We start from the raw sequence: 20,599 nt of genomic DNA on the forward strand, positions 1-20,599 counted from the left end.
GACACGACATTATGACCTCGACAATGTGAATTCAACTTTACAGTAGTCACATTTTAAAAGTAGGGGTGAGCAAAATGAACGTAATTTGCTTTTTCATACTTATGTGAAATTTCAGAGAAATTACGCAAAATTATGAGTAATTGTGCAAAATGCTGATTCGTCATTTAAGCCTATATTTTAGTGCGAAATGCATAATGGTGTCAATTTTTGACACGAAAATGTACTTTGCTATAAAAAAAAGTGCGAAAAACAAAAGGGTCGCGAACAACAGCCACTTGCAGTTTGTTGTTCCCGTACGTTCGCATGTGTTTGCGGTAAATATTTACAGCGAATTGCACTTAACCATACAAAATGGGGTAATGCCATAGTTTCAGGAATTTCACATAAAACGCATAACGCAAAATTCCCCAGATTGTGTGAATTAGATTAACATAATTTAAATTTGCCCAAGTCCTACTTAAAAGTTGACTTTATTAAATACAACCAGGGGCTCATGGTCGGTGTTCATGAGCACGATAGGCTGCTACATTTTCCAAAACAAGGAAAAAAGTGTGAAACCTAAGGAGTGGGTATGCGTGGATTATTGTGAGGAAAAAAGTTGCCTTTTGGAGCAAAGTTCACCGCTGCGCTGTCCATGCTTCTTTGAGGTCCGAAAACATTGTGCCTTTACATCCGCAGCCGCCTTAAGGCACTGGGGCGCATCAACATATATTGGACGGAAATAATCTAAAATATAATTTAAATTTTTTGTATTCATTATTAGATGTCGTTTTTTATAGCCAACTAGCAGAGGAGTATTATAAAAGCTAGCAATAACAGCGGGATTCGAGGAAAAAATCAATGCAGAAATTAAAACTCACTGTGTTCCATGGCACAAGTCCTAAAAAAAGAAGTGGGGGGACTAACCTAATTAATCAGTATGCATGGGGCAGTACGGTGCGTGACATTGTGGCGCGTGACATTACAGCACGCGACATCACAGGAAGTGGCATCACAGGAAGTGGCATCACAAGAAGTGGCATCACAAGAAGTGGCATCACAAGAAGTGACATCAGATCTTAACCGCGGTGTCAATTCAACTGCGGTGCGGCGGTTTGATTGAGTGGGCAGGGCTGAGTCGGCCAATGGATGTGCACAGCGTAACAGAGGTAGTGCTCGCAACGGCCGTTGGCCAACGGGCGCCATGCGAAAGGGTTAAGCCCTCACATATATATTTAGCAAGTTTATCATGAGTACATTTGAGTAAACTGACTTAGCAGAGGCGCAGATAGTGTTTCTCTCCCTCCCACTCTGCCTCACTGTGTCCATGGCAACATACAGCTATCTAAGCAGAGAGGACAAGCAACCCTACAGTTGCTCCACAGAAAACCTTCAGAAGGTATGCATTAATTCACGGCACAGTCGTCTGTCACTCCCAATAATGCGGGCGCTGAGATTGCAGCCCGCGGGCGGCCATGCTGGCACGGAGGCGGGCTCAGAATGCTGGGGCTGTCATGTCCGGCTGGTGAGATCTGTCAGAGGCCCGTCGCCAGCGGCACCGGAAGCCCACACAGAGCAGCTTCAAAAGGATGGGTCAGCATTACAGCAAAGATGGAGGCGAGGGCCCACCTGCTCTGGGAACTCTCAGCCTCAATTGGATTTTTTACCACCTCGAGGGCCTTGTTCAAAGCGGATGATAGACAGTCCGAACCCCCAGTGATGTTGCGCCTGGACCCAGACTGTGCAGACCTATAGATTTGATGCAGCATGGTTAAATAGGACATCACAGCCTCAGGGAACCTTTAAATCAGAGCTCAGAGCTGTCTCAGAATGAGCTGCCAGCGCAGTTGTGTTTACAACTCATCTTCATCTAAACTCTTCAGATGCTCTGGAAAACTTTCTCCTACCTTCAATTGAGATGTAGCTTCTGTTTACCTCTTCACCTTTCAACTTTAATATGATGGCCATTCTTAAATTTCTATTGAAATGCAAAAGCCTAGCTCAGTAGGTTCAGTAGTTGCAGCAAAGACTAATTGTCGCTTGATTACAAATGAATGTAAAACAGGGGGCCACACGTCAAGTGAGGGGAGATTCAGCTTGTTTGGTCAAAGTATCTCAGGCAATGCTTAATTTGAGCCGGTGCTTTCTGGTGCTCAGCACCGACACCTAATCCTCGGCACCGCTGCTTATAGCATCAGTTAAGGACATGCTTATTTAGAACGCACATGATTTTCCCCAGACTCACAGGATGTTGAGCCTTTCTGAGACTCTAACCGTGTTCTCTAGCTCCGAAATCAGCAGCTCTACCCATTAGGCCAAATCCTCTCCAGGTTAATAAGTGCCGGGGCTCTAGTCAGGAGGCAGTTTACACCAGCACATTTCTCCTGTTAGCGCTGCCTCCTGAGGAAAGCCCTGGCACTTCTTATTTTACAAATTAATCCCTGAGGTCAGTCTGTTAGAGGAACAACTGAAACCACAGGCCCTATTTATCGATTGGCAGATGGATTACAGTCCGTCAGGGTGGCAGAGGACATTGCCTCCACCACCTGGACGGAAAACTGTCCACTATATTTAGAAATTACTGTCGAGCCATCGGTCATCTCCTTACTCTGTCATGGTGGTTCCTTTCAATGTACTAAAAGTATGGTGAACGTGCGCTGTCAGTTTTGACAGCCGTCCACAAAACGTGTTAATTTTTTTTGTTTGTCAGAAAGAAACTACCCGCACGCACCTTCTCCCAGGGTGTGGGGTCAGTTTTCTTCGTGTCCATCACCGCTAGGGGCAGGAAAAGAAAGACGTTACACCTTCCACCGTAAATAGGGCGCCCTCGCCACAGTGCCACGCATCCGGAAAACCACCGCCGGCGGCAGATCCTTCTCCTACCTCGCCGCCAAAACCTGGAACACACGCCCCACCGAACTACGGCAGACCCAGGACCTGCTGGCCTTCAGAGAACCCCTCAAGACCTGGATCTTTGATCAGTAGCAGCCCCCCCAGCGCCTTGAGACCCTCACAGGTATGTAGTGCGCTTTACAAATATAATGACTGATTGATTGAATGTAATGTCCTTCCTCTGATGGCCCCTACTCCGTCGGGACATTGGAGGAAGAAATCCATCAACGGAGACATATGTGAACCCCGTTGACAGAATAGTTACAGTCTGGCCATTTCTATATCAGGTGGTGGGACTGAGGGTTTGGTGAGTCGGGTACTTCATTGTGTTTCTGACCAAGTACCCTGTCTGTCAAGCTCTAAATCGGACCCATAGTGCCCAGCCAACATGGACGCCATCAGTGGCATAACGCAAAATGACGGGACCCCCATTTGCAGACAGTCTTTAATATCTGACAGATATTCATTTGCCTTTGGCTGGATGGGGGCCCTCCGCAGAATTGAAGTCCCCCCTCAACGGTGTGAGGACCCCATGCCACTGGGGTCTTAGGGGCCTGTGTTATGCCCCTGGAAGCAAAAACTGCTGGCAAAGCCAACGGAGAGTCCACCGCACCTTTTACAGATGCAAAAACAACACACTTGGGCCTCATTATGAGGTCTCTGTTGTGAGGTGTTGGGATGTAAAAGGTGGAGCCACGAAGGTGCAAGAGTATGTTTTCGTGCACTTACGCAACTGCAAACAATAGAATGCAACTGTGCCCACACAATACTAGGGGGGCACACAATTACACCTGGACCGCATGCCTTCTCTCCGATTAGGGCCAGTCTGAGCAGTCTCTTGGGTAATACTTGATGTTTCTGACGTCAGGCAAGAGTGTTTGCTGGAAGGAGACTCTGTGTAGTAATGTGCAGGCCGGGGATGGTTATCCTGCTGCAAGGACAGATGTTACCTCCTATGAGCACAAGAGTTAGGCACATTGGGGGCCAGATTTACTCAATTTTAACACAAAGCAACAACCAGAGTTGCTGCGTTGTGTAAGAAGGGGACAGCAGGGCAGCGCCGTAGCTACTAAGATATAGTGCCGCTGCTGTCATCTCCAGCGCTGGGGGCACAAACATGCAGCCTAGTGCCACGCACCTTGGCGCCAAGGTGTCTGCGTGAGGCCTAGCATAGGCTTTGCACATAATACTATGCTATGCTAAGGAATACTTAAAAACTTTCCAAACATTTTATGTGTGCTTTACTGTGCAGCGCACATGCAAAGTTTGAAAGTTTAGAGGATACGGCTTTGTGTCAAAAGCCATGGGTGGTTGCTCGGGAATGCCCATGTACCACCCATAGTACGCACCCTTGATGCAAGGTAACACAAAGTAGTGCATAGCTCTACTTTGCATTATTTAGGAATACTGGAAAGTAAATCCCAGTTCTACACTTTGCGCCAGTTTGTGTCACTTGATGCAAATCTGACACTGAAGGGTTTATTTACAAGAGGCCTGAACGTCCAGAGCATCACTTTTTTGATGCTCCAGTGGCGCAGACCTCTCAATCGTATCTATGAGGCGATGCAAAGCCACCCTGCGTGGCTGTGCAGGGTCTCAGATATTGAGTAAGGCAAGGCAGCGCGTACTCTATGTCATGGAGGTGTTCCATGGGCGTTGCAGTGGGTGTTCCTACGTAACCCCCATGGATTTTGACACCGCCCCAGATTTACAAAATCACGTAAACCCGGGGCAGTGCCAAAATCTTACAACTCCCTAGAGCAGGCGTAACAAGGAGGAATGTTTTTATTTCTCCTTGTTGTTCCTCTTTCCATGTGTGCTGCATTCTGCAGCTCACATAGAACAAGGAAAATGGCTCATTCGATTGTTTTTGTGCAGGAGGGTGCTCCTTCCTACACAAAAACAATCCTGCCAACAACGCAGGCACACTTGTACCATGGTACAAGGGTGCCTGCTTTGGCGCTAGGCTGCAAATTGTGTGCGGACGCAGGCAGTAAGGACAGGAATAAAACGTATCTCATAAATATGGTGTATTCCTGCCCTTTCAAATTGGCTTAGGGCAGCGAGGCAAAAAGACTTGCGGTGCTGCCCTACGCCAATTTTTTGTAAATGACACCCTGTGTCCTATTCTGAGAGGAGGATAGCCCTAAATGTACCTTAACCACCGCCTCACATTCCACAGACCCACCAGGTACCTCTGTTCCACCGAACTGGCCATGGCTACCATCCCTCGTATCCGCAAGACCACGGCCGGAGGAAGATCTCTCTCGTACCTTGCAGCAAAGACTTGGTAGACCCTGCCTCTCCACTGCAGACAATCACCATCACTGCCGCAATGCAGGAAGGACCTCAAGGCCTGGCTCTTCGACTTAACCACAGCGTCCGTCAGACCAGCTGTTTCACCATAGCTCCTTGAGACCCTTATGAGTGAGTAGACGCACTTGACGAGCAACCTGATTGATCGATTAAGTGGGAAGGCAACGCAGTGCTATGAAGCAAGACAAACATGCTACAGTGTCCTTCCTTCCCAGGTATTACCAGTTTTCTCTTCGTGGGTACTAATAAAAAATCACAATAATTTGATGTACATCCATTGTCCTCCCAAGTCCAGATGTACTCAGCAATACAATATGTGCTCTAATCTAATCATTAACAGAAGGAAACTCTCTTAATAGAACTTATATTCAGCTGAAGAAAAAGTTTATTTCCTTTCCATCATCTCCACTGACCCTGTTTATGACCTTAGGAAATTCTAATATTAATAGGGCTTAGGACACAGCTGCAGTAAGAAAGATCTCATAGGCTTATGACCTAGTGGACCAATACCATAGTCTCCTGCCCTTTTCTATCCGGCTCAAGCTTTGGTTGGCTTGGTGTGATGACGTTTGGAAGGGCCTGACCGTCCCCTCCCACCATGCACCTCTTCTCACCGAACCTATCTGTTGGTGCTTGGTGGACCCATTTGCATTTAGCTCCACTGCTAATGTACCTATGTTTACCATTCTTTGCAATACGTGCCTGGCCGTGATGGTCTCCATCTTGTAGATACGTCTTGCTCTTTAGATAATTGTTTTATGTTATTTGTCTTTTGTTTTTATGCCCATTGTACTTGAGGAATCAAAGTGCTTTTCTCCCGCATACTCTGTAAAAAATCAATGCTCATTCTGCTCTGCTCATTCCAGGTCTGGAACCTCCTACAAAAAACTGTAAAAATAAATAAATACTGAAATAAATAAGGAAGTGACACAAGGGCCCTTGTCTTGGTGATCACCAGTGGAATTGCTACTAGGGCACCTGGCTGTCTGAGGGTTTCCTTGCCCGTCAAGGAGGAAGCTTGCCATGATGAAAGGCTCAGCTAGGCTCAGTTGGGTTTGAATTGGTCGTCGCTGCATTATTTATCAGCCACTGCAAGAGTCATGGCATGTGTTCTGTGCAGATCAGAGGTAAGTCGCTTCAACAAGCGGATATTGCAGCCGCGCTTCAAGGAGGAGACATACCTACATGTTTTCCCGCCAAAAAAGACCTTGGGAACTAAAACCCTTGAGGGAGACAATATAATGATAGTATGAAGATGTGTAGTCACACACCTTCCGACGAGGCTGTAGCCCCACAGCTACGTCAGAGTTCCACGTGCCTCGAAGGGCCAAACTCGTAAGACACCTGCAGTAGGACATGCTGTAGGATAGCAACAAAACTTGTTGAGTGAGTCCCAACGTCAGGGTAAATGTGTTGCTTTTGTTTTGTGATGCTGGGGATCCGGAGTGTGATCTTTTGGTCATCTTCAAAATGGGAGGCCATTATTTCCTCTTACTTTGAGATGCCAGTTGTGCCGTGCAAATTAATAATTATTTGCAATTTCTGCACTGTCATTTCCTTGAGCAGTGAATTGTGGTTCCTGCAGTTGGTTTGCTGGTAGTGACACTGAATGTTTCTTAGGTGTTCTCTCGTAGACATGCTCATCTCTTTGCTTTTGAGAGTTAATAGCTAGCTGCAATTGGCTAAGATGTACCCAATGTGTTGTGTGTCACATTTCAGGACTGCAGATTAGAGTTTATGTGCGCTGATGTGTTCTGAAGAAGTTGTGGTTGGTGACATTTGGTCTCAACAGTAAGAGCCCAATTACCAGTCTGGCGGTCCATGGACCGCCAGACTGGTTGGGGTGCTGCAGTGGCAGTCTCCAGATCCCCCAATTAGGACATTCACAGGTGGACCACCACAGCCCAGTGGGAGCTGCCAGGGAAACGTCATTCCCTGGTGGTGTTGCGGTGGTCAGGTGGCTGCAATATGCTTGGTGGGACCACCGCGGTCCCACCAAACATATTACGAGTTTCCTCTCCGCTGGCATTGTCATGGAGGTTCCTTCTCCATAAACACTGTGGGGGAGAGAAAACAAAGGGGACCCTGCAGGGTCCCCTGTGCCTCCTTCGCATGTGGATGCATGCTGGTGAGCACAACACGTGCCCCCTGTGTACACCAGTTACTGAACCGCAATCGACTTTTCAGTCCATGCCGTGCAGAAACTGTTTTTGACATTCCCATTGTGGTGTCCATTTTCAGGGCACGTTGTGCGAATGGCAAAGAAAAGCATGCCAGACATGAGAATAACTCGTAATCTGGTGGGCGGTCAGACCACAGCTTTGGTGGTTTGGTGGCAGGGTGGACCCGGTGCAGCACCGCCAAGGTCATAATTGAGCCTTAAGTGTTCAAGGCAGTGCAGTGGCATTCCCAGCTGATATGTGCACATGTTGGTTCTTGCAGTGTTGATGACACAAGATATTTTGGTAGAGTAAAGTCAGGCCTATCTTTTATATAAACAATGCCTGCACTTCCTGTTTATGCTGTTACGTATAATGTTTTTGACTGGACATGTTCCGCTTCTGTGTTTTGATTGTAACATAACCATGACCCTTTTATGCCCAGGGGTGGAGGGACGGTGGGAGCAAAGCTCCACAGTGTGAACTGTGCCATCCATTATGCCTTGTTGCCATACAAAGACTTCCAAGCCCTCCACTCTGAGAAAACAAGAACAGGCTTAACCAATAGGTCTGCATTTAATGTGCTACAGCATGCAAACACAGGCATACACAAATGATGTTTACATGTGTTAGGACACTGAAGCAAGACTTATTGGCGTTGTCAATGTTTGTTTCATCTCAGCGTCATGTTGCACAAAGAACCTTAGGGTAACGTGTTAGAGTTGATTTAGAAGTGGACCCTTCGTTGGGTAGTAGCAGGATCTATCACCAACCCTTCCACCCTTCTACTATGAGCCAAGCGGATTCCATCTTGTAAATATGCAAATGTGGTCTTCACTGGAAGAGCTTTATTTGGACTTGGCTAGTGTTCAAGTCCGTGCAATGATCAAGTGCCTCTCTCTTGCACGGAAGTGGTGTTCCTAGGTATATATAGATTGGGTTGAGCACTAGGCTGCTCTGCACTTGAATCCTGCTCCTTTGTCACACCACTGGAGTAGTGTTCACAGGTCCATATAATGTGAACAGAGCTGCATAAACCTGGAACACTTTCATGGTCAGCTTCCTCCTGTATTTCAGAAACCAGGGTAATAGTCCCTGGCAGGAAGTAAAACAAGACATCAGAGGAGAAGGGTAGAGATGCTTTAGCTTTATTGCAGCTCTCTGCTATTCCAAAGCCATATTTATGATTCTCATTGCCCTTCTGAGATTGAGCCGCAGTTAAAAAGACATTGAATGTCATTGTAATTATTGGAAATGCGAGCATCGAGCATGCGATGATGAACCTATGAGTCCGGTGACATTTAGAAAGGACGGCGTTACTGCAGACCCTTCCCCCCTACTGCAAGTCATTCGCTGCCACAGGGCGGAAGGGATCATTTGTGGACCTTCTCCGCCGGTGTGTTGAAGTCAGAGGTCTGGAGATTTAGGTTCGTTTTATGCTGGCAGATCTTAGTTTAAGAAAATATTTTCAATTTATTAATGGATACCTCAAGGCATTCTCAATACTTCAATGCATCTGTGGCACCTCTTCTATCCAGACTTCATCCCCTTGCCTTTCTTATGTAGTTCCTTTCTTCGGGCGTGTTCCCTTGGGTTTACATGTACTCTTATCTTCTGTTTTCCCTACAGATTGACTCAATTTTCTCACCTCATGGTTCGATCCTCAGCACCGGAGGCAGATCAGCTCAGCATCATGTGACTCTGGGCAATAGCTCACTTAATCTCCCCGATGGCCTCAGCGGCTTGAGACCCTTACGGGTGATTAGTTTGCGAATTACAAATACCGGGTTATTTATTTACCTTGGTCTTTTGCTCTGCAAATTCTGAAGAAGATTTGCAAATTGTCCCATCTGCCCTTCAAAGTCTGTAGCAAACACCATTGCTTCCTTGTAAGTCAAATCAGCTCCGGAGATGCTCTTTCCTATCTTCTCCACCTCTTACATCTAGTAGAAAGCATTGGTGTCACATTCCTCATTTCATCAGATGGAATACACCTGCATCGTCTGCTGATTCTGACTCTTCGTAAGCAGGGTAGATGGATAGTACCAGGATGAACCCAACATTTTCAGCGGTTTAAGGTGACACACCTGATAAAATAGTTCTTGAAATTGCCAGTTTCAAACTGATCTCCCAAGTGAAAGCAATCAGTCCACCAGTGCCAAGCTATTGTACCCACTCACATGCCTTTGTTCTGGCAAAATCTTCAAGCTAATGGGTCAGAATCGGTTAGAATATGGCGCATCCATGCCAAGCCAGGCACACGTATTCACCATCCAAGTCCAAGGTATTCCAAACTTTGGAGGAGCAAAACACTGAACAAAGCAATCACCAAAGGTATCCTATAAGAAGCAGACTCGTGGTTTCATGTGGATCGCTGTGGACACAACCATCTGCCAGATCCCTAAAGGATTTCCTTTATCAAGGATGACAGCCCTAAGCCATCGACACGGCGCTATTCTTCATCGCAGTGCTCCTGTCACTGTGGGCGTGAATGACAACCCTCCGCAGCAGGGGAGCACTTTGGGTGTTTTTTGAGGGCACTCCACATTAAAGCCCAATTCTACTTCCTACAGGGTGCCTTTGGTAATGGTTTAGTTTAGGGTTGTATCCCTGTGTGGTATCCTTTCCCGCTTTGTTGCATTTCTTGAAGTAAGATACTCTCCAAATCATATTTTTTAGAAGCAAAGCCAATTTCTGACAGCTTTTAAATAGTGATCACTGTTTTGTTTCTTTCTTTATTGCTTCTATAGCACAAGCATGCCCAAAACATTAAGCTTCGAAGTGCAGGCAAACACAACCTGTGCCAAGGTAACACCGATGAAAGAGATACAGCTGCTTCCCATCACATAAAGCCTGTAAACTGGTCAGAATGACCCAGGCCCACCAAAGTGCCATGCTCTAGCATACACCAGAGACAAAGATAAAACTGGACTAAAGCAAATCTGGTATAATGACATCTCATGGGTGCGAGTTAAACTTAGTTTGCCGCACGAGGTGCAGTTACTTGAGATAACTATAACTGGTGAATTTCAGTATTTTTTTGTTCATTTGAAGTAGTATGTTGTTATTGGCATTCTCACCTAACTATAACATCCCTTTACTTAGTTTTTATTATTGCAAAAAAACTATCTATCTGCCTGTCTGTCCATCCATCCATCCGTCCGTCTGTCTGTCTTTCTAGCTGTCTATTTATCTATTATACATATTTACAGATTTATATTTTGTTGTTGTTCAGGTTATGTAATCAGTAACATAGTTTATGCAAAGGAACAAATATTAAAAAGATGGAGCAATTCACAAGTTGTTTGTCCAATTAAGGTGTTAAAATACAATTTATAGCCATAATTCCTCAATCATTATTCACAGGACCGGCCCTTAGAGTCATTCATACATGCAGGTGTAACTTAGGCTTGCCTAAAATGCATCCATAATTGGGTTTTTCTTTATTTATGTAATTGTGTTTTTGTAAAGCTCTGCAAACCTCTGAGCATTTGCTCATAGCGCTTTGGGTGAGGGATTATTTGGGTAGAGGTGGTGTCCCAGTGCTGGTCCAGGCAACTCACCCAATCAGGCAACCTGAATTGAATGACACAGCGGAGGGAGTACACCAGCTCATATGCCCCTGGTGAAGTGCCCAGCCTGACAGAGAAGGTTCCAAGGCCCGGGTGGGATGGGCATGCCAGCCTTAAGTGTAGGAGCAGTGGTGGGGCAATTACTTTTAGGATAGAGGGGCAACACAAATGGGGGCAGATTTACACGCCCCTTGCGCCTCTTTTACGTCACTGTTGTGTCACTTTTATGATGCAGCAGTGGCGCAAATCCAGCGCCATGGTGCAGGGCATTTACAACGTGACGCATCTGGGAGATGCGCCACATGGAGGCGTTCCTGCGCAGGGGGGGCATTCCGGCGCAGGAACGCCTCCTAAAAGTGGCTGAGTGAAATCTACAAGATTTCACTCAGCTACTTTTAAGGCCATGCTGCATCAAAACCCTGCGCCTGCTTGAAGCAGGCGTAAGGATTGACGCATCATTGTAAGGATGGGCACCCCAGAACCTTGCTGGAGCTGCATTGCGCTTGTGATGCAACTCCAGCAATGCGCCGCCTTTACGGCAGCAGATGCGTCACGCATCTATCCATTTTTGCCCCATGGTACGCCGCATTGTAAATGCGGCACATCCATGGTGGCGCAGCCATGAGGCACAATAACTGGCGCATTCCTGCTGATATGCAGGGATGCGCCAGTTATTGTAAATCTGCCCCTTGGTGTTCAAAGACGAGGGGCTCTAGGGCGGCCATTGGGAGGATATGAGGCACCCACAAACTTTGTAGGTATTTCCAGCCATCCACAGTCACTTTTGCTTGGGCGGGTAGAATTTCTTCAAAACTGGCTGGAGGGTTTGCCAAAATGGGGATTAACATTTCGTTGAAAACATCCAGATTTCAGGGTAGGGCTGCCGGGGAGGGAGTTTTCTACTCAAAACATATTTTCGGGGTCGACAGTAAAAGGTTACTTATGTTAATGCACTCTTTGCCTAAACTTACTCCTGCAAGTTGTCTGCTCTAGAGACCACCTTCCAGGTTCAGTAAAATACTCCTGTGCTGTGAATTTACAACCTGCTTAGATTTCAACAGGCTCCTACAGATTTTGGTGAAACATTAGGAAGTTGGAAATCTACTCATATCGTAGACATAAAGCGCATATTTCTGCTTCTCTCAAAAAGTATTGAATTCACCTAAAATAGAAGAAACATCTTTTATAGTAGAACGATTATTCTCTGTGGTAATATTTCCTAAACGACTATCCGATTGGTAACTCACTTCTGCAAAAAATAGACACTGTGACCAGGTCAAAGGTTAAAACGAAAAATGTAAACTTTACTCCTGATTAGTTGTTTTTCCTCACTCAAGTCAGAAGTCGCCGTGTGCAATCACCACGCGTAAATCCTTGAGTAAGAGAGACACTGCCCTTTTGCAACAATTTGCTCCTTTTCACCCAGCAAGATATTTGAATCTTTCAACACCCCAATAACATAGGCTTTCAGATGTAAAAAAGGCTCTGCAGGGAAAGGCAGATAAGGGTAGAAACAGCAATGTTACACCTTTGCGTGCCCACCAACTGAGTGCTCCACTGTCTGTCCACATCGTCAGTCAAGCGCTGAATTCGCCAAATCTTTGGATCTGATTCACACGCAGACTTCCAAGGGCCTACACTTTTGGGTGTGTCATCGTTTGATCTCACTATTACACCATCTTATCTGGCAAAACTAGGGGGCATATTATCAAGGGGGTTTATCTCCGCTTTTTTGGCTTTAAAAGCCAAGAAAGCGGAGATAAAATTATCTCCCTATTACCAAGCTGTCGCTAACACCAGTTAGTGACAGCTAATAGGAGATAGCAACCATCTTGGACCCCACTTTGCATGTCAGTGATATTTATCACTAATGACATGCAAAGTGGGCGTGCCAAGGTGTTAGCGACTGGAAACAGTCGCTAACATCGCTATCTCCTATTACCTACTTTTGGAGATATTCGCGCTAAGCGCGAATATCTCCAAAAGCTAACACCTGCCCTGAGCAGTTCTTAGCCATGTTATCCAATGGGAGGTGGATAACATGGCTAAGAGCATTAGCTCGGTAATGCATGAATATCGCGGACTTTTCAGCGATATTCATGCATTGCGGCCGTTTTTTATCGCCTTTGCGATAAACCTTGGTAATACCAAGGTTTATCTGCGATAAAAATCGCCGCAGCTCAGCGGTAACATTTTGTCTCTAACCAAGCAATAGCGATAATTAGCAATAGCGATAATTATCGCTATTGCTTGGTAATATGCCCCTAGGTCCTTGCTTCTGTGTTGATGGCCAACACCATGGGTTTCAATGGCTTTTATTTTTTTGTTTAAGAATTTTTATTAAGTTTCAAGAGAAAAACAAAATATATATACAGCAATAAAAAACGGCAAAGATAATCACAAATTATTGAACCGTAGTCCTGAACAATAAAATGAATGAAGAATATAAAAATGAAAATACAAAATGGGAAAAGAACAATAGAAAGAGAACAGTAGAAGGAAAAGGAAGGAAAAGAAAAGAAAAATGAAAAGAAAGAAGGGAAAGATATAAGATAGAAAAGATTTAATGCATAGGTGCATGAGAAGAAAGATAAGTTGTAAAAGGTAACCAAAGAAGGTCAGATTTAATTTTTTGCGAAGGGTTTCAATGGCTTTAAACTTGGTTCTGATCATGCATTTTCCTGGGGTCAATGAACATCACGTTGGGCAATCAAAGTAAAAAATACTCTGTCTAAGATCCACCACCAGAATCAACATGCTGATTTACATGTTCCCAAATGTTGGCTCTTTGTCATATACAAGACATAGGGATCTTCCATTGTACTCCATTCACTTTACACTGCCTCTGCATAAGCCTGGTGCAATTTATTGCGATGGGTTGAACTTTGCATCATCTGTAGGGCTCTTACCTGAGTTTCCCCTCGTGAGGCAGCTCGTGCGGAGGGTCATCGTACATCAGCCTGGCTTCGCCATCCAGCAGGTAAGTGTGGACTTGATCCTGGAAGAGAAATATGAGAAAACTCATCAAAACTCAAAAGAAACACCAAAAAAAGGAGGTAAAATACAGGGCACTAGAGGGTGAGATAACTGTGTGCTAGAAAGCACCACACCACCACAAACGCAATCACCGGTGGAGCATCAGTGCAGCCCTGATGTGCCAAAGGACGCCTTTACCCCGTGTCTTAAAGAATGCATGATGTGTTGAGCTCACCCATGGACATCATCCCAGTTAAAGCGCCTCTTTGCCAGTTTCCTAATGGTCTCTACTGGGCATTGCAGCTGGAAAAAGGGTTTTAACATGTATTGAACTTGTAGGAAGCCATCGTCAACTGTCTCCTGCAACTGGTTATTGACAACTAATGGTAAATATTGGTTTAACTGATTATTATTTTTTTATTTGGTCTAAATAATGTTCCTCTTTTCTGCTCAACATGTAGAGTCTTATGGAAGTATTTTTTTTAGCTATGTGACTTTTAGTTGCACAGATACAAACATTTACGATTGAAAAGTCATCTCAGGGATTATCAAAAATTTGAATTTTCATTAGTAAATGAATTCGAAGCACTTAACCTTCGCCCAGAATTGTGGGATTTTATGTTTGAGGAAACCTCATCAAAAGGGAAGCTTGTGGACATACCATGGTGTGCTTACCTGCCAGAGCAGTGAACTCACACAAATTCACAGGTGTATGGGTGTTCGCAAACACTGTGCTTGCGCCTTCCCATTCTTACTAAAGTCGAAGAATTACTTCTCTCAAGCGCAGGAATACGTCACAATCAGGGATGGGAAAGGGGAAGTAACATTACCTCAAAATTGGTGGAGTATACAGGGAGTGGAATAAAATTTTTTTTTAAATATTGTTCACATGAACAAACAAAAGACACAAGTTTTAAAGTATGCATTACATTCTTTATTGGGGGGGTGCACATATACATGAGTGTGTGAGGAATGTTGCACATGTGAGTACTCTGGGTATTTTTTTAGAGCTGCAGTAGAGTTGGAACCTGGTGCAAACCGTAGTTGTAAGGCCTTGAGTATAAACTAGGCCTGGGTGAAGTTTTACTCCGCTTAAGTCCGCGGAGTGCTGGAAAAACTCTGCCGTGCTCTGCTGAGTTCCGCCAGCGGCGACGTCTGTTAAGTTGGCCGACTCACTGAATTTTAACGCTGGGAGTTTTTCCCGCTCTGTAAAATCAGGGCGAATGGCAGTACCCATTGCACCAGAGGGCACTGCAGCTTTCCTCCTGCACGAGTAGACATTCTACTCAAGCAGCAGCTTCCTCACCTCACATGGCAGATTTCTCAGTGTGAGTGGTCGCAACCTGCCGCTGCCGCACGTATAGAGTAATCTTGCCGGGAGGAAGTCTAGTGCACAATTCTTTCTCGCAAGCATTCACGAACTTAGGGCCTGATTCACAGAACTAACTTAAGACAACATCCTAAACTTACTACTTTTGGTATTCACAGAAGTTAGAATTTTGTCTTAAGTTTGTCTTAAGACAGACTTAAGACAGACTTAAGTTAGGATTTTGTCTTAAGTCTGTCTTAAGTCTGTCTTAAGACAAACTTAAGACAAAATCCTAACTCCTGTGAATACCAAAAGTAGTACGTTTAGGATTTTGTCTTAAGTTAGTTCTGTGAATCGGGCCCTTAACGTTGGCGAGCTACTCATGAGCATAAACTCTGCTCCGCATCACTTTGCAGAGTTTTTTGGAACTCTGCTCGGAGCAGGCAAAACTCGGCGAACTGTGCCGGCATAGTCTAATCCTTCGCTCACCCTTATTATAAACTCCCAATTTTCTTTTGAAACTTTTATGAGTATGGCCCATAGAGTTCAATGTTTGAAACCCCACTTTCCACAGTGGAGTGAGGGAGAAACTGTTATAACTAATCTATTGGAATTTCTTCAAGTGAAAATGACTCTTTACATTTTAGTCAGCACACATCGCCAAAATAACACATTTTTTAAACAACAAAAAACAATTAGCTTGAAATTGCAATTAATGCTCTGATCAAGTACTGAGTTCATGTCACTTCCACTTGGGCAAAACAGATGACAACCCAGTTAAAAGGGTAGTTTATGGTGTGCTTACTAATTAATAAGAATGGGTCATTGCTTCATTGATACAACAGGAACTAAATTAATGCCCTTGGATTGTGTGCTAAATAGATGAGACATGTGCCAAGCACATGAGCTTTGAGATGTGAAGTTCTTTTAGTGCAATGCCACGGTTCCAATTTTTTTTTACAGTCCTGACATTTTCCAACACTCTGATCCTGCCAAGAGTTTCTTTTAGACAATTATATGCGTCTTTATGCATTATGCATTGTCAAACCAGTTACTTTTTAACATAAAAAATTAACATGCTTTCCAACTGGGACTAAAAGCATAGGGAGTGATATCAATAAACAATACAGTGATTTAATGAATACATGAATTAATGACAGCCACTGGTGAACACTGTGGGCCACATTTCACACCATCATGTTTTGCTCACTGTGCCACCGTGCTTTGCTCACTGTGTTTTGCTGACCTAATTTTTGTTGGCTTTTGTATATTCCTCCCAGCCACACAATAGGCGGACCGGTTCATGGCAAGATGGGCCATCCTTGCAGAATGGGGTGGCAGAGCAACTGACTCAGCTTACACACAAATAAGTTCACACTAGCCTTTTGTAACTCAGGGTATCCTTGCATCGGGCCAGGGAGGCAGGAAATTCCAGGCACTTCTGTGGGGGTAAACTCTATTAGTTTCTTCCATGTCAAATGTGGCACCAGGTATAACATTAGGATCCTCAGACCCATCCTTCAGCTCACTTCTGGACCTGCAGACGATTCTCAGAGGACTGCCCTGCTGCCTGTGGCCTTCTGTGTACTTAAGGGAACTGCCCTGCTGCACCAAGAGGACTGCCCTACTGCCTGAGCCTACCCAGAGCCCTGAGAGGACTGCTCTACTGATTGAGATCTGTTTTTCTGCTTGAACCCTGGACTTCCAGAGTGACTCAATGGGCTTGTTGGCTGGCCTGCTGATCAGAGACTCAGGAAAGGAAAAGCTTCAACCATCTTGCTCCTTAGCCCTGACTGAGTGAGTCCTGATCATCCAAAGGTGTCCTTCCATCTTGGACCCGCAGAAGGGGTGCTAAAGGTAGCTCAAAACCAAAAAGGACCCTGAGACCCGAGAGGAGAAAGGGAACTACCTGCTCATTGATCAGCTCAAAGTGCATCACCGGTCGGCCTGCCTTCACGGTAGATCCTGCTATGTTCTTTACTGCAGCAGCAAATCCTGTTCAGAGCCTCCTTACTGAAGGGGTGTCCAGCCTCGTGGAGCCCTTGTTGACTACTGCATTCAGCTCCGTCCCGCTGGTTATTTTTAATTTCCAAAAAAGAGACTATTTTTGAATGTAGAAATCTTCACCACCACTTCATCCTGCGGCTCCCTGATGATGACAATGCCTACCTGGACACTGCCGGCTGCCTTGCCCCACTGAACAGTACCTTCTCAGACATTTTTTTTCGAAAATTCTTCAATTCTGATGAAAAGCAGACACTGGACCCAAACCAGTTCATGTATTAGAGCTGAGCTCCATCGCATTCAGCCATAACTTTCAATGCATCACTGAAAAAATATAGAATACAAAAATATAGACGAAAAAAATATAGAAAGACAAAATATCGAAATTCTATCTACAAACAGGTAAGTACAAAAATATAGAAAAAATATATATACTTAGTAAAAATATCGAATTTATTAAAATAACTTAAAAATAATTTAAAACTAATGAAATAATAACTATAATTAATTAAAACATACTTAAAAATACTTAAATAACTTACAAAATATTAAATAATTAATTTAAGTTAAAAAAATAAAAATACAAATTGATTTTTCAACACATATATATATATATATTAACATAATATTAATTAAAAATATACAATATTTTTACTGTAGCATAGGAAGAAATTTACTATTACCACTCCAGCAACTGCAACAGTATAGTAAACATTAGATAGCGTAGGGGTAAAAATTACTATTCCCACTCCAGAGAGTGCAACAGTAGGGAAAGCATTGGATGGCGTAGGGGTAAAAATTACTATTCCCACTCCAGAGGGTGCAACAGTAGGGAAAGCGTTGGATAGCGTAGGGGTAAAAATTACTATTCCCACTCCAGAGGGTGCAACAGTAGGGAAAGCGTTGGATAGCGTAGGGGTAAAAATTACTATTCCCACGCCAGAGGGTGCAACAGTAGGGAAGGTGTAGGATGGCGTAGGGGTAAAAATTACTATTCCTACTCCAGAGAGTGCAACAGTAGGGAAAGCGTTGGATAGCGTAAGGGTAAAAATTACTATTCCAGAGGGTGCAACAGTAGGGAAAGCGTTGGATAGAGTAGGGGTAAATAATACTATTCCCACTCCAGAGGGTGCAACAATAGGGAAAGCATTGGACAGCGTAGGGGTGAAAATTACTATTCCCACTCCAGAGGGTGCAACAGTAGGGAAAGTGTTGGATAGCCTAGGGGTAAAAATTACTATTCTCACTCCAGAGAGTGCAACAGTAGGGAAAGCGTTGGATAGCGTAGGGGTGAAAATTACTATTCCCACTCTAGTGAGTGTAACAGTAGGGAAAGTAAACATTTAATATATTAATACAAATAAATTAAATATCAATATCAATAAAAAATGTATTAAACTAAATTACAAATTTAAAATGATGTAATAATTAATCAAATAAAAATAAAAATAAATATTAGTTATTAAAATGTATTTCCTATTAATACAAATTATTTACCAATTAACAATTAATTAAAAATAAATAAAACATCAATACCAATAAATAAATAAAAATGAATAATTTAATTACAATTAAATTACTTCCCACCCTGTTCCCCAATAAACACACAACCCACTACAGAATTTTTTTTATTACAATTAACATAATTATCAATTAACCAATTAATAAAAATTTATTAATTACCAATTAAAAATTAATTAACAATTCATTTTAAAAGAATACCAATAAATAAATTAACACATTTAATTAATTACAATTAAATTACTTCCCGCCCTCTTCCCCTATAAAACCACAACCCGCTACGGAAAATAAATTAATAAAATTAACATAGTTATCAATTAATCAATTAAGAAAAATTATTTAACAATTACAAATTAAGTGCCCATTAATAATTAATTAATTACAGATTAATTAATTAATTAATTACAAATTAATAATTAATTAACAATTAATTCAAAATAAATACCAATAAATAAATTAACACATTAAATTAATTACAATGAAATTACTTCCCACCCTATTCCCCTATAAACCCACAACCCGCTACAGAATTAAATTACACATAATTAAATACCATAAAGAAATATACGTAATTTCTTTTCTCGATATTATTAAAAATTGGATATATCCTAATTACTATATTATATACTTCGATATTTTAACTTTCTATATTTTAAAAATCGATATTAAATTACTTATCCTCAAAACAATATTTTTCACCACTATATTCTGTCCATTCGATATTTTGTCCATTCTATAATTCTACTTCGATATTTGTGCCATTCTATATATATATTTTTTTTTATTAGCTTTTTTATCAGCAAACAGAAAGGGCGTGGTACAATAGCAAATCTCAGGGAAAAAAGAAAAAAAACCTTAACTAGGAGCAGAGATACAGAAATTGTCAAAATAAAGTTTGCACATTATAACAATATACCATCAGTTCTTAACTTCCTAACCATTTAGTAATAGGAGACCATAACTGTAACCCCTGTGTTTTTTTCCTCATACCTTTGGTCTTATAAGCAGCAATTTCCAAATAATAAACAGACAGCAATCTAGTTTGCCAACTAATAAACAATGGTGGATCAGGATCAAGCCATTGCGAAGTAATACATAAACGAAAAATGGACATACACAAAAATATAAATCCTTCCTCCATAACAGGTCTAAAATTAGCTGGCTCTTCTGACCGACCCAAAATCACTAACTCTGCAGATAGCGATTGTGTAATACCTACCACCTGAAAAAATTGCTCTACATCTTTAATAAACTTAGTCAATTTAGGACAATAAAAAAACATATGTAATGCATCTGCTGCATGTAGACCACAGCGGATACAGCTATCCCCCCTACCTGATTTCCATTTGGCAATTTTCTTTGGTGTATAATATAAGTCAAAAATTGACATATAGTGTTGGCTTTTCAAAGGTCCATTTAAAAGGTCCATTCTATATTTTTGAGTCGATATTATGTCTGTATACCCTTTCAACTTTGCCCCAGTCTTGTGCAGCTAGATGTCCGCAGTTGGGGCTTTGATATTTTAGGTGCTATTTATCCCTTTAAACTTTGCAATTTCATAGCTTTGGTTCTACTGATAGGATTTTTGTTGTTTTGGAGTCAAATAATTTATTAGTTGTAACTCTGTTGTTCTAAAATTGGTTCTAAAATTGGTGTGGTACTTTTCTTGTGCAGTGCTTTCACTTTATGACTGTTTAGGTGCTCCGTAAATACTTTATGCATTGCCTCTAAGTTAAGTCTGCCTGTTTTAGTGCCAAGCTACCAGAATGTTAAGCACAGGTTAATTTAGTGACTTTTTGTGCTTCACCGTGACGTAGATTGTGGCTGCTGCTTGAGAAGGCCTCACACCCCCCTCAAACAACAACACAATG

General features: G+C 42.9%; 1 protein-coding gene across 1 annotated transcript in view; it reads right to left on the reverse strand.

Moving 5' to 3' along the window:
• The window catches only part of PDE2A (phosphodiesterase 2A), a 1,220,867-nt gene that overhangs the window by 645,159 nt on the left and 555,109 nt on the right, over positions 1-20,599 (reverse strand). The window contains exon 3 of the mRNA XM_078658599.1: positions 13,828-13,916. Coding sequence (XP_078514725.1) covers positions 13,828-13,916 — 89 coding nt within the window. The remainder of the gene's footprint in view (positions 1-13,827; positions 13,917-20,599) is intronic.

This window comes from Lissotriton helveticus, chromosome 8, assembly GCF_964261635.1.
Source record: "Lissotriton helveticus chromosome 8, aLisHel1.1, whole genome shotgun sequence".
Taxonomy (NCBI): Eukaryota; Metazoa; Chordata; class Amphibia; order Caudata; family Salamandridae; genus Lissotriton; species Lissotriton helveticus.